Consider the following 15352-nt stretch of genomic DNA (forward strand, 5'->3'; position numbering starts at 1 on the left):
CCAGTTCTCGTCCTAACTTAGGACTATCCATGCAATTTGTTTGTCCTAGGAATAGTCCTAAGTTAGGACCAGTCCTAACTCTTTGTGAAATCGACCCCAGGTCACATTATCGTTACCTGTGTAAATCGTTATGTGCCAAGCGATCAGAGACTCCACCATCATTCGTTCTGATACAGTCACACCGTAGCCCTTGTAGTTTGTGTAGCGAGTCGAGAGTAACGTATAATAGCCGGCCTGCAAATAAGAAGAGGAAAGGTTAGTTTCGTTTATGTGATAAACAACATATTAGCATAAAACAATACTTGGTAACGAATTATTGGGAGAGTTGATAGATGAAACATTGTGAGAAACGGCTCCCTCTGAAGTACATAGTTTTCGAGAAAGAAGTAATTCTCCACGAATTTATTTCGAGACCTCAGAATTAGATTCTGAGGTCACGAAATAAAGCATCTGAAAGCACACAACTTATGTGTAAAAAGGTTGTTTTGTCTTTCAATTATCTCGCATTTTTGACGACCAATATATGAGCTCAAATTTTCACAGGTTTGTTATTGTATGCATGTAATTGAGATACACCAAGTGAGAAGACTGTTCTTTAAAAATTACCAATAGTGTCCAGTGTCTTTCTGAAATAATATTAAATGTAGAATGCAATTAATTTGGGCGCAGCGAGGTAGTGAGGTAGTGTCATGTTTTTTGTTAAGTACTGTTGATTATCTTACCCTTCGAAGATGGTTACTTCTCCGTCAACCAAAATTGGGACGTCCTGGTGTGGAAGACTACTTGGTAGTTCAGGCCTCCGCCCGTTGGAATCTACCGGAGCAGCCGGATCAATATCCACCAGGGCATATGGGATCTTGTTCTGGAAATCAATTTTATTCACAACTGCTCAGTTTAAAATTCGTATTCCTCAATGCATCTTACCACTTATTGTTCAAAAGCTTTAGTATGATCTAAACACCCCGACAAACGCTAACTCTCTACCTGTGACAAAAAAAGCAACCACCCCCATCGCACCATCTCCAATCATCTCGACAAAATTACCAAGAAACAAACAACAACATGCAAAAAAAAAAATTAATTTAAATGAAACAGAACCATCCGGTCATTATAGCTGAACCTTGCAGAGCTAAACTGAGAATGATTTCATTTGTGAATGGTTTTGTAAAACATCTTTTTGCAAAGCATTTATTTAACTTGGACTATAAATTAGTTTAAAGGCAGTGGACACTATTGGTAATTGCCAAAGACTAGCCTTTGAGCTCAATCGCTCATCGAACTTGCGAGATAATAATGCAAGAAAAAAACACCCTTGTCACACTTCATTTCGAGACCTCAAGTTCTAAATCTGAGGTCTCGAAACCAAATTCGTAGAAAATTACTTTTTTTCTCAAAATCTGTGGCACTTCAGAGGAAGCCGTTTCTCACAATTTGTTATACCATCAACCTCCTCATTACTCGTCACCAAGAAAGGTTTTATGCTAATAATTATTTTAAGTGTTTACCAATTGTGTCCACTGCCTAATTGTGTCCAAGCAAACATCCAATGCCATGATCACTGATACACATTCAGTAAATTTTTGTCAAAACTTCTGGGTGTGTAACAAGCTCTTATATTAAATTTTCGATTGACGGTTTCAATTTGGAAGTAAGAGAAAGTATAGCGAGATATGACTTTCCATACTGCCGCCGCTGCGGTGGGCTATACTGACCCATGGCAACGCGCCCATTCTGGCCGCGATTTGGGGATTACACATGTAAAACGGTGGAATTTATTGCAAAAGTGTTGGAAATTGCCGCGCGCATTGTGCAAAAATACAGCCGCCGTGTTGCTGTGTGCTGGTGGTGGGGAAATAGCAGTACAAGTCCTAACAGGTTGGGTGATTATTTTGTTCAAACATCTTAACTTCACCGATACCCTCGCTCTACTACTACGTTTAATAATAATGGCAAATAGCTGTTTGACCATCACTTGCCCCTCTTGTTATTTAACGGTGGGTCTGGTGTCCATGTCAATTCGACTTAAGATTAGCTTCACATTCTTTGACCATGCTTCGTTGTGGTGGAAGTTAATCTACTATAGGGGCCTACAAGAATAATTGATTTATTGAAAATTTTGGTAGCACTGGGCGGTGTGATTTCTTGCAACACGAGCACTGAATCAATACGACAGTGCAGTGCATGGACACTATTATTATTCGCAAAAATTTTGGTTGTTCAGAGCTAGGCCAATATCTCATAGCCAGTAGACAATGGCGATGCCATCTCATTGGTCCCTATTGTTTGTACATTACAGTAAAACCATCCGTCGGCCTTGATTCACCAAAGCCTTTTTTCGAAACCATGGCTCGGGAGCTACGGCTCTGCCCAACCGTTGGAAGCTCCAACACACTTAACAACTACAACAACACACTTCTGTAACTTCTCCACACGTCCTAGCATCAATCTTTGAAGAAAAGAAAAATATGCCCCCTGGCCTCATGGTCAACTCCAAACAGCGGGAACCTTCACAAAACTGTGTCCCACTGTCAGTTGTTCTAGAAGATAATTCTCTCTGCCCAATAGACCATCCCTGTTATATCACACCTTTTCACACATAGAGCCACAGAGCATGGACTTCACGCAAACATTATTTTTGTACAGTTTGAAGACAATTTTAAAGGCAGTGGACACTATTGGTAATTACTCAAAATAATAACCAGCATAAAACCATACTTGGTGACGAGTACTGGCGAGCTGTTGGTAGTATAACACATTGTGAGATAGTTTTTGAGAAAGAAGTAATTTTCCATGAATTTGATTTCGAGACCTCAAAATTAGTGCACACAACTTCGTGGGACAAGGGTGTTTTTTCTTTCAACTTTATCTCGCAACTTCGAAGACCAATTTGAGCTAAGGCCAAATAAATAAATAAATAAATAAAATGATCGTCCCCGCCCGCATCCTTTTTGGGGGCCGCATCCTTTTTTTTCTCTTCTTTTTTATACTATTTTTGTTCCATAACACAATATTAGTGAATGCCTACCAGTAAATCTTGTTAGTGTTATCCGACCCTGTTAGTGTCCTCATGCAACTAATAGGTATAATAAGTTTGCAGTTGATTCAAACTAAAGAATTGGTGGCCTGTTTGAATTGAAATACTAAGCGGCCATCTTGAAAAAAAATAGTAAATAATAAAGCCCTCATCCTCCTCTTTTTTTTTTAAATTTCGGACGATCAACTGGTATTTTTTTTATTTGGCCTTAAGTAAAAGTTCACAGGTTTGTAATTTATGCATATGTTGAGAACTGCATATGTTGAGAAGACTGGTTTTGACTTAACCAGTGTCTGTAAAACATGATGGCGCTCGTTATATTATAATTTTTATTGTAGGTGAACAACTCAAAACTTGTTCACCCGCTGCTTCTTACAACTCTTCCATGTGAAAATTATGATACAAAATGTAAACATTTCCCATATAGTTATTGTCTCGCCTGCTAGAATTGACCGAAAAAAACTATAAAATAATATGTAGGCCTATGTACAAGTTAACAATTAAATAGAAACATCTTGAAAGGAAATTAAAGCAAACATTGAAGATTTAATAAATTAAAATTGGGTACAAGAACAATCAAGCATGTATGACTGTGAACAAAATATTTAAAAAATATTTTAACTAGAAGGATACAATGGTCTATACTTGAATTTAAGGCAGTGGACACTACTTGGTAATCATCATAAAACCTTCTTGATATACGAATAATTGGGAGAGGTTGATAGTATAAAACATTGTGAGAAACAGCTCCCTCTGGAGTGGCGTAGTTGTCGAGAAAGACGTTATTTTCCACGAATTTGATTCGAGACCTCAAGTTTAGATTTGAGGTCTCGAAGCGAAATCAAGCATCTGAAAGCACACAACTTCGTGTGACCTGGGTGTTGTTTTTTTCACTGTTATCTCGCAACTTTGACGACCGATTAAGCTAAAAATTTCACAGGTTTGTTATGCATGCATAACTATGTTGAGATACACCAACTGTGAAGACTAGTCTTTGACAATTACCAATAGTGTTCACAGTCTTTAATCATTGTATATTTCTAATAGATTTTTTTGAAACTGTGAAACCTTGAGACGTTTCTTACCTGCGCAAGATACAGCCAGACAGCCCTACAGGGCGGGGATAACCGTATTAAATATAAAGTGACTGGCTTATTATTGCCAGGCAGTACAGACGTGCCATTTGTGTCACCACTACCCGTTCCCGTAGAGCTGCTGGGTGAAGACCGAAACTTTCTAAACAGTGAGTCCATTGCGTGTGCCTCCCACTTCGAAACAGACCCGCAAGAGGAAAAAGAAACCTCCGTCTGCTGAGAGCTATCCAGCCGGCCACGTACAATCAAGGTTTACCCTCCCATTGACTCATGCACTAGTGCTCAAAGACATTCCAAGTTTGAAGAGTAAGAATCTCGATCGATGCGTGATTAAGGCTCTCCTTACAATACAATGAGATGTCTCTGCACAAGTGCTTTCTATAAACACAAGTCTCAATGCTTAATGATGCAATGACCATGACAACTTTGTCCTCGTCTCGTAGTTTACGTGACCTTTACTGTGGGTTAGCAAGGAACTGACTCCAAGAATTCGGGCTCGCTCATCACCTTTGACCCCATGTCAACATTCTGCCCCATTTTTTGTTTGGGAGTGCGCGCAAACTGAGCAAATTTGTTCAAACCCGAATCAAACATTTTACAATTAGACGGTATGGTGTAAGCCTTGTTTGAATAAAGGGACTTGCGAAGTGATGAAGACAAACATTGAATAAGGAAATCAATGTGTAGTGAAGAGGAATCAACTAGTGGTTTAATCCCAACGAGGCCTGGTTCTTGATAATTTTACCGAGACGAAGTCGAGGTAAATTATAAAGAACCAGGCCTCGGCGGGTTAAACCCTATAGTTGAAAACCGATTCAACACACTTTGATTCCAATTCATAAATACCTTTTCGGTCAAAACACATCAACACCTTTGGTCAAAAGTAAAATAAATGCAAAAATTATAACTGTTCAATGACTTCTTTCAACACAACACCCCTCCAGCTATGAAATGGTATTAAAATAATGGTAAGGCCCTCCGCCGCCCTCGGGTAAACAAAATAAGGGAATGCTGTGCGCGTCGCGCGTATCGCGTGATGTGGCACAACAACTGTCCTGGCCGTTGCTCTCGACCAATAGGAATGAACAAACTGTCTTATAAGCTCACGTGTCATGCCCGTGTTGTTAACACTTTTTACTGGTCTTCAACAAAGGTTTATACACACCCACGTGACGGTCTCTCCACCAATAGGAATAGCGAAACTGTCAGAGGTATTTATGACTTCTCTTGCTGAGATAGTAGTGGTTTGAACTAAATTATCCATTATGTTTGACTAATGATCTTGACCTAACCATGATGTATAGAGAGGCGCAATTTTGTACCTGACTCTTCCTGGCATATCCCAACGAAAAGATCGCACATAAATACAGGTCATTTCGACCCAAGACTGAAGCCGTCAGGCGCAGATCAAGGGGCGGGGGATGTACGCCCCTCCTACTGTCAGGAAAAAAACAAACATTTTTTTTATTGAAATCGGAGGTTGAGCTATTGTGAAATTCACGTATTGGAGGGTGTCCAAAAGTCGTGTATCTCATCATACCGAGTTCCACCGTCAGGGACGTTGAATGAGTCTTGACTCAAGTCCTTTTATTTCCAGTCCAACTGCCTATTAAACGTCAGAAGAAAGGAAAAAACTGGTTTCTTAGTTATCATTGAATGGAGGTAGTTCCACCTTTCTCAACAATTTCACTGTTTTCAGGTTAAACTTGTTTTTCGTGAAGGATTTTTTTGTATAAAGTGCGGGTATAAGTTTGGGATCACCACATGAAAATCACATGGAAATTTGGTTGGCAAACCTGTTTTTATCAAGGAAGAAATGTCATGCTAAGCAAATTTGTGTGCTTAGTAGCTCTATGAAATTGGGCCCTGATGGTGGTATATAACGCCATATGGAAAAGTCTTACAATGTGTCCATGGGTGGATTTCACAAAGAGTTAGGACTAGTCTTAACTCGAGTTAGGACCAGTTACTCGTCCTAACTTAGGACTATCCATGCAATTTGTTTATGTCCTAGGAATAGTCCTAAGTTAGGACCAGTCCTAACTCTTTGTGAAATCGACCCCAGGTCACATTATCGTTACCTGTGTAAATCGTTATGTGCCCAAGCGATCAGAGACTCCACCATCATTCGTTCTGATACAGTCACACCGTAGCCCTTGTAGTTTGTGTAGCGAGTCGAGAGATAACGTATAATAGCCGGCCTGCAAATAAGAAGAGGGAAAGGTTAGTTTCGTTATGTTGATAAACAACAATATTAGCATAAAACAATACTTGGTAACGAATTATTGGGAGAGGTTGATAGTATGAAACATTGTGAGAAACGGCTCCCTCTGAAGTAACATAGTTTTCGAGAAAGAAGTAATTCTCCACGAATTTATTTCGAGACCTCAGAATTAGATTCTGAGGTCACGAAATAAAGCATCTGAAAGCACACAACTTATGTGTAAAAAGGTTGTTTTGTCTTTCAATTATCTCGCATTTTTGACGACCAATATATGAGCTCAAATTTTCACAGGTTTGTTATTGTATGCATGTAATTGAGATACACCAAGTGAGAAGACTGTTCTTTAAAAATTACCAATAGTGTCCAGTGTCTTTCTGAAATAATATTAAATGTAGAATGCAATTAATTTGGGCGCAGCGAGGTAGTGAGGTAGTGTCATGTTTTTTGTTAAGTACTGTTGATTATCTTACCCTTCGAAGATGGTTACTTCTCCGTCAACCAAAATTGGGACGTCCTGGTGTGGAAGACTACTTGGTAGTTCAGGCCTCCGCCCGTTGGAATCTACCGGAGCAGCCGGATCAATATCCACCAGGGCATATGGGATCTTGTTCTGGAAATCAATTTTATTCACAACTGCTCAGTTTAAAATTCGTATTCCTCAATGCATCTTACCACTTATTGTTCAAAAGCTTTAGTATGATCTAAAACACCCCGACAAACGCTAACTCTCTACCTGTGACAAAAAAAGCAACCACCCCCATCGCACCATCTCCAATCATCTCGACAAAATTACCAAGAAACAAACAACAACATGCAAAAAATAAAAATTAATTTAAATGAAACAGAACCATCCGGTCATTATAGCTGAACCTTGCAGAGCTAAACTGAGAATGATTTCATTTGTGAATGGTTTTGTAAAACATCTTTTTGCAAAGCATTTATTTAACTTGGACTATAAATTAGTTTAAAGGCAGTGGACACTATTGGTAATTGCCAAAGACTAGCCTTTGAGCTCAATCGCTCATCGAACTTGCGAGATAATAATGCAAGAAAAAAACACCCTTGTCACACTTCATTTCGAGACCTCAAGTTCTAAATCTGAGGTCTCGAAACCAAATTCGTAGAAAATTACTTTTTTTCTCAAAATCTGTGGCACTTCAGAGGAAGCCGTTTCTCACAATTTGTTATACCATCAACCTCTCCTCATTACTCGTCACCAAGAAAGGTTTTATGCTAATAATTATTTTAAGTGTTTACCAATTGTGTCCACTGCCTAATTGTGTCCAAGCAAACATCCAATGCCATGATCACTGATACACATTCAGTAAATTTTTGTCAAAACTTCTGGGTGTGTAACAAGCTCTTATATTAAATTTTCGATTGACGGTTTCAATTTGGAAGTAAGAGAAAGTATAGCGAGATATGACTTTCCATACTGCCGCCGCTGCGGTGGGCTATACTGACCCATGGCAAACGCGCCCATTCTGGCCGCGATTTGGGGATTACACATGTAAAACGGTGGAATTTATTGCAAAAGTGTTGGAAATTGCCGCGCGCATTGTGCAAAAATACAGCCGCCGTGTTGCTGTGTGCTGGTGGTGGGGAAATAGCAGTACAAGTCCTAACAGGTTGGGTGATTATTTTGTTCAAACATCTTAACTTTCACCGATACCCTCGCTCTACTACTACGTTTAATAATAATGGCAAATAGCATGTTTGACCATCACTTGCCCCTCTTGTTTTATTTAACGGTGGGTCTGGTGTCCATGTCAATTCGACTTAAGATTAGCTTCACATTCTTTGACCATGCTTCGTTGCTTGGATGTGGAAGTTAATCTACTATAGGGGCCTACAAGAATAATTGATTTATTGAGCAAATATTTGGTAGCACTGGGCGGTGTGATTTCTTGCAACACGAGCACTGAATCAATACGACAGTGCAGTGCATGGACACTATTATTATTCGCAAAAATTTTGGTTGTTCAGGAGCTAGGCCAATATCTCATAGCCAGTAGACAATGGCGATGCCATCTTCATTGTGTCCCTATTGTTTGTACATTACAGTAAAACCATCCGTCGGCCTTGATTTCACCAAAGCCTTTTTTCGAAACCATGGCTCGGGAGCTACGGCTCTGCCCAACCGTTGGAAGCTCCAACACACTTAACAACTACAACAACACACTTCTGTAACTTCTCCACACGTCCTAGCATCAATCTTTGAAGAAAAGAAAAATATGCCCCCTGGCCTCATGGTCAACTCCAAACAGCGGGAACCTTCACAAAACTGTGTCCCACTGTCAGTTGTTCTAGAAGATAATTCTCTCTGCCCAATAGACCATCCCTGTTATATCACACCTTTTCACACATAGAGCCACAGAGCATGGACTTCACGCAAACATTATTTTTGTACAGTTTGAAGACAATTTTAAAGGCAGTGGACACTATTGGTAATTACTCAAAATAATAACCAGCATAAAACCATACTTGGTGACGAGTACTGGCGAGCTGTTGGTAGTATAACACATTGTGAGATAGTTTTTGAGAAAGAAGTAATTTTCCATGAATTTGATTTCGAGACCTCAAAATTAGTGCACACAACTTCGTGGGACAAGGGTGTTTTTTCTTTCAACTTTATCTCGCAACTTCGAAGACCAATTTGAGCTAAGGCCAAATAAATAAATAAATAAATAAAATGATCGTCCCCGCCCGCATCCTTTTTGGGGGCCGCATCCTTTTTTTTTCTTCTTTTTTTTATACTATTTTTGTTCCATAACACAATATTAGTGAATGCCTACCAGTAAATCTTGTTAGTGTTATCCGACCCTGTTAGTGTCCTCATGCAACTAATAGGTATAATAAGTTTGCAGTTGATTCAAACTGAAGAATTGGTGGCCTGTTTGATTTTAAATACTAAGCGGCCATCTTGAAAAAGTAAATAATAAATAGTAAGGTCCTCATCCTCCTCTTTTTTTTTTTAATTCGGACGATCAACTGGTATTTTTTTTATATTTGGCCTAAAGTAAAAGTTCACAGGTTTGTAATTTATGCATATGTTGAGAACTGCATATGTTGAGAAGACTGGTTTTTGACTTAACCAGTGTCTGTAAAACATGATGGCGCTCGTTATATTATAATTTTTATTGTAGGTGAACAACTCAAAACTTGTTCACCCGCTGCTTCTTACAACTCTTCCATGTGAAAATTATGATACAAAATGTAAACATTTCCCATATAGTTATTGTCTCGCCTGCTAGAATTGACCGAAAAAAACTATAAAATAATATGTAGGCCTATGTACAAAGTTAACAATTAAATAGAAACATCTTGAAAGGAAATTAAAGCAAACATTGAAGATTTAATAAATTAAAATTGGGTACAAGAACAATCAAGCATGTATGACTGTGAACAAAATATTTAAAAAATATTTTAACTAGAAGGATACAATGGTCTATACTTGAATTTAAAGGCAGTGGACACTACTTGGTAATCATCATAAAACCTTTCTTGATATACGAATAATTGGGAGAGGTTGATAGTATAAAACATTGTGAGAAACAGCTCCCTCTGGAGTGGCGTAGTTGTCGAGAAAGACGTTATTTTCCACGAATTTGATTTCGAGACCTCAAGTTTAGATTTGAGGTCTCGAAGCGAAATCAAGCATCTGAAAGCACACAACTTCGTGTGACCTGGGTGTTGTTTTTTTCACTGTTATCTCGCAACTTTGACGACCGATTAAGCTAAAAATTTCACAGGTTTGTTATGCATGCATAACTATGTTGAGATACACCAACTGTGAAGACTAGTCTTTGACAATTACCAATAGTGTTCACAGTCTTTAATCATTGTATATTTCTAATAGATTTTTTTGAAACTGTGAAACCTTGAGACGTTTCTTACCTGCGCAAGATACAGCCAGACAGCCCTACAGGGCGGGGATAACCGTATTAAATATAAAGTGACTGGCTTATTATTGCCAGGCAGTACAGACGTGCCATTTGTGTCACCACTACCCGTTCCCGTAGAGCTGCTGGGTGAAGACCGAAACTTTCTAAACAGTGAGTCCATTGCGTGTGCCTCCCACTTCGAAACAGACCCGCAAGAGGAAAAAGAAACCTCCGTCTGCTGAGAGCTATCCAGCCGGCCACGTACAATCAAGGTTTACCCTCCCATTGACTCATGCACTAGTGCTCAAAGACATTTCTTGATGATTTCTTTTCCAAGTTTGAAGAGTAAGAATCTCGATCGATGCGTGATTAAGGCTCTCCTTACAATACAATGAGATGTCTCTGCACAAGTGCTTTCTATAAACACAAGTCTCAATGCTTAATGATGCAACGACCATGACAACTTTGTCCTCGTCTCGTAGTTTACGTGACCTTTACTGTGGGTTAGCAAGGAACTGACTCCAAGAATTCGGGCTCGCTCATCACCTTTGACCCCATGTCAACATTCTGCCCCATTTTTTGTTTGGGAGTGCGCGCAAACTGAGCAAATTTGTTCAAACCCGAATCAAACATTTTACAATTAGACGGTATGGTGTAAGCCTTGTTTGAATAAAGGGACTTGCGAAGTGATGAAGACAAACATTGAATAAGGAAATCAATGTGTAGTGAAGAGGAATCAACTAGTGGTTTAATCCCAACGAGGCCTGGTTCTTGATAATTTTACCGAGACGAAGTCGAGGTAAATTATAAAGAACCAGGCCTCGGCGGGTTAAACCCTATAGTTGAAAACCGATTCAACACACTTTGATTCCAATTCATAAATACCTTTTCGGTCAAAACACATCAACACCTTTGGTCAAAACGTAAAATAAATGCAAAAATTATAACTGTTCAATGACTTCTTTCAACACAACACCCCTCCAGCTATGAAATGGTATTAAAATAATGGTAAGGCCCTCCGCCGCCCTCGGGTAAACAAAATAAGGGAATGCTGTGCGCGTCGCGCGTATCGCGTGATGTGGCACAACAACTGTCCTGGCCGTTGCTCTCGACCAATAGGAATGAACAAACTGTCTTATAAGCTCACGTGTCATGCCCGTGTTGTTAACACTTTTTACTGGTCTTCAACAAAGGTTTATACACACCCACGTGACGGTCTCTCCACCAATAGGAATAGCGAAACTGTCAGAGGTATTTATGACTTCTCTTGCTGAGATAGTAGTGGTTTGAACTAAATTATCCATTATGTTTGACTAATGATCTTGACCTAACCATGATGTATAGAGAGGCGCAATTTTGTACCTGACTCTTCCTGGCATATCCCAACGAAAAGATCGCACATAAATACAGGTCATTTCGACCCAAGACTGAAGCCGTCAGGCGCAGATCAAGGGGCGGGGGATGTACGCCCCTCCTACTGTCAGGAAAAAAACAAACATTTTTTTTATTGAAATCGGAGGTTGAGCTATTGTGAAATTCACGTATTGGAGGGTGTCCAAAAGTCGTGTATCTCATCATACCGAGTTCCACCGTCAGGGACGTTGAATGAGTCTTGACTCAAGTCCTTTTATTTCCAGTCCAACTGCCTATTAAACGTCAGAAGAAAGGAAAAAACTGGTTTCTTAGTTATCATTGAATGGAGGTAGTTCCACCTTTCTCAACAATTTCACTGTTTTTCAGGTTAAACTTGTTTTTCGTGAAGGATTTTTTTGTATAAAGTGCGGGTATAAGTTTGGGATCACCACATGTCCCCCTTAATAATTATGCATGACGTACGTCACAATGCTAACCCTAAACGACCATGGGCGCAGCCACTGAAGTGTTGGCGGACGTGCGGCACCCATAGCCTCATTTTGGGTAAGAATTATGACATCATGCACAAAATATTAAGAGAGGCGTATAGCGTGCAATTGACGTATACTTCCCCCATCAATGCTATAGGCCATAGAACTCTACTATCTTGTTTACTTTTAAGTTTTCTACTTAAAGTACACTGTTGTGTATTTTTAACAAACCATAATTGCTATTTTTGCTCATGTTTTTTAATCCTGCATTTTAATAATTTTCTTGACTGTACAGCGCTTTGAAACAGTGTTAAAGCGCTTTATAAATGCATTTAAGTTAAGTTAAGTTAAGTTTGACCTTATCATGGATTGGGCATCTTGCTTTTCTTCTATTCGACCCAACGCAACCAAACCGAGGCTTGTAAGCAAAAATAGTGTAATCCCTTTCATGACGTGAGAAATAGACCTGGCCCAATTTCATGGCTCTGCTTACCGTAAGCACAGAATCGGCGCTTACGGAAGCAGGAAATTCTGTGCTAACGGCAAGACTATTTCACGGGTTAGCGGTGAATTTTGGCTTCTGCGCGTGCGCACTCCACGTTACTAGGCATTCTATGCTTACAAGGCTAGCGCAAAAATTCGGCGCTTGCACGTAAGCGGGGAATCGTGTTCGTAAGCGCAGAATTCGGCGGTACGTAAGCAGAGATGAAATTTGGCCCTTATTGTCATTGGTGTACGGTCCTGACACAATCAACCACAGCATGAGGTCTGTGTAGACATGACGCCCAAGGTTTTTTCCAACCAAGATGGAAATTCTATGGAAAGCCACACATGCAAACTAAAAACAGAATATCTACACAAACATTAAAACAATAATTGTATTGATTTTGTTGGATACAAAGCAACCAATCTTTGGATATATTTGTTATAATTTGTAAAATGTTCAGAGTGTCGAATTTGGACAATATCTATTTGAAACACGATAACATAATTTGCTAGCATTCGGGGTCCATGTCATGTGTTGGGTAATAATACACAAGGTATTTACAGCGCTCTAACTATCAAAAGAAAGTACCACAGCGCATCACACATATAAAATAATAACAAGCGAGGACAAAAACGGAAGCAAACGAATCGGATCGTACGTGCAGTGTGCGCGTATCACCAATAAATAAACGCGCGCCTATTTTGAATTGTTACGTAGTTTGCACGTGTCATAATCAACAAAGCAACAAATAGCAACAACAGACACAGTGAACTACCTGTAAACAAACCTAAAATAGAAGATTACAGTTTTAATCTTGTGAGCGAATAGCGAGCATCGATTGCGAATCTTTCTGAGAATTCAAGTTCAAAGCAGTTTATTTTTGCGAAGTATATCTTCTCTGTTTAAGAGACACTTCACCCCTTACTCCGGTGAACATGTCCAACCCAAAACCAGTAAGTTATATTCTTGTTTCAACATTTTCAATGAATTTATAAAGGCAGTACAATGTCTTCCAGTATTAATTATGATACATGTATATTAGGACGCAAATATGGAATAATAATTAGTTTTCGAGAAAGAAGTAATTTTCCACGAATTTGATTTCGAGACCTCAGATTAAGAAGTTGAGGTCTCGAAATCAACCATTTGAATTGTACACAACTTCATGTGGCAATTGTATTTTTTCTTCAAAGACCAATTGAGCTCCAGTTTTCACAGGTTTGTTATTTTATGTATTATGTGGAAAATGTGACAGTATTACTACAGAAGTTATAATCTCGTGTTTTCTCGCAGAAATCCGGTTCCAGCCGAGGATTACGTGCATGGCTGCGGGAATACGTGCAGCGGCCTTCGGCTGATTCACGACGTGTGTCCCATACGAAAGTACAGGTAGGCTTTTTAAGCCATTCAAAAGAAAAATATTAAACCCAAATATAGATTCCAAGTGTTCCTATTTTGGTGTCTCTTCAGTAAAGGTTTTCTCGGTCAATTTCGGCAAATGAGAAGCCAATTTAACCACCAAACCATTTTCGTGCGAAATATTGAATGCTGCTTAAATTTGTCATTCAATTATTGTTACCCACTCTGTGAAAATGAGTCACATGTCGCCCAATGCAATATTAAGTTATGGCGGTTTAATGTGGAAATTATTTTTATTTTATTTTTTTAAGATCTTTAGTTGCATGGTTAACCTTTAGAACACTTACTTTTAGGCAATAAAGCTATGAATACAACAATTGTGTGATCATATTTATGTCTAATTTGTATCCTTTTGCACACAATGGTAGTTTAAAATATCATTTTACTTGTAATTCGTTTTTCACAAAAAATGGTGTAGTGGCTAATTTCAAACGGGAGTAACTCAGCAACGCGATACACCCCAAAGCTTAGACACATACCAAATTACTGCTGATGTGTTCTTTCCAGCCATGCATATAACTCAATTCCTGAAATTGCCTACATCTGACTCATTTTCACAGAGCGGGTCACAAATTCGTTTTGCGTTTAACAAAATAAACATCTAACTTAATATTTCACAAAACAGTAATCTAATTCGCAGGAGGTTTTCCAGTCTAACCAGCTTTGCGTTTGAATGTTATGCTAAATGGAACACATTAATGAAGAAATTCGAATGACTCGGACACAAAACTAAATTGAGTGCACGAATTCTGAATTTAAAACGCAGAAACAACTGGTGAAGCAAAATCGCTTTAATTCGTTAGCATGAAAATTTGCTGTACTTTTACCGAAAATGACTATAAAAACCTATGGAGAATTTTTTTTTTTTTTAAAGCTATTCGATTCATTGTTTTGTCAAAGGATTGAACTGTTTGTGACGTTAATTCGTCCTTGTCCCCAGAGTGATTCAATATTTTTTACTGCATTTTTGGAATGTTTAATGTATATTATATAAATGTGTATTTTTTATGAGCCAGGTCTGGGAGGGCACATCTTTTTTGATGACAGTTTTTTTTACTTTTGCCCTTCTCTGGACGGCCTGTGCTTGTTTTATTGTTTTGCTTGTCCGAAGAGTAAAAAAAAATAAAAATGTTTAGTGTCAGTCAGTCTGCTATTGCGCTATAGGGGTTGTCTTTTGTTTTATTCGATCAAATTCTATGGTTCCAGGTGCTTTCCAAAACAACGGGAGATCCATGGTCAAATCCATCTTCCAGTGAAAACTTCCAGTATCCATGGAAACGCATCTCTGATATCAGAGGTAAAGATAAGAGCATTGCCACGAAGCTGGAGACCGCTGAACTTTCCCAACAAAATGGCGCGAAGGTGA

The 15352-nt window shown here is 39.0% G+C and overlaps 1 protein-coding gene across 1 annotated transcript; it reads right to left on the minus strand.

The window, feature by feature from the left end:
• Positions 1–176: 176 nt before the first annotated feature.
• On the minus strand, positions 177–10522 carry LOC117288878. Its single transcript, XM_033769742.1, has 6 exons — positions 10250–10522; positions 6823–6962; positions 6210–6329; positions 5451–5565; positions 723–862; positions 177–234 (listed from the first exon to the last, which is right to left on the minus strand). Exons 1-6 carry the CDS (start codon positions 10415–10417, stop codon positions 177–179), a joined length of 741 nt encoding a protein of 246 aa, XP_033625633.1. The 5' UTR covers positions 10418–10522.
• Between the last annotated feature and the right edge of the window lie 4830 nt (positions 10523–15352).

Source organism: Asterias rubens, chromosome 4 (assembly GCF_902459465.1).
Source record: "Asterias rubens chromosome 4, eAstRub1.3, whole genome shotgun sequence".
NCBI lineage: Eukaryota > Metazoa > Echinodermata > Asteroidea > Forcipulatida > Asteriidae > Asterias > Asterias rubens.

Excerpts from the sequence above, each read along its gene's own strand:
- LOC117288878 (XM_033769742.1), bottom strand. The coding sequence starts at position 10,417 with ATGGACTCACTGTTTAGAAAGTTTCGGTCTTCACCCAGCAGCTCTACG. Across the intron at positions 6,330-6,822 it reads GAAGTAACCATCTTCGAAGG|GCCGGCTATTATACGTTATC; the intron begins GTAAGATAATCA and ends TCTTATTTGCAG. Across the intron at positions 235-722 it reads GAAGTAACCATCTTCGAAGG|GCCGGCTATTATACGTTACT; the intron begins GTAAGATAATCA and ends TCTTATTTGCAG.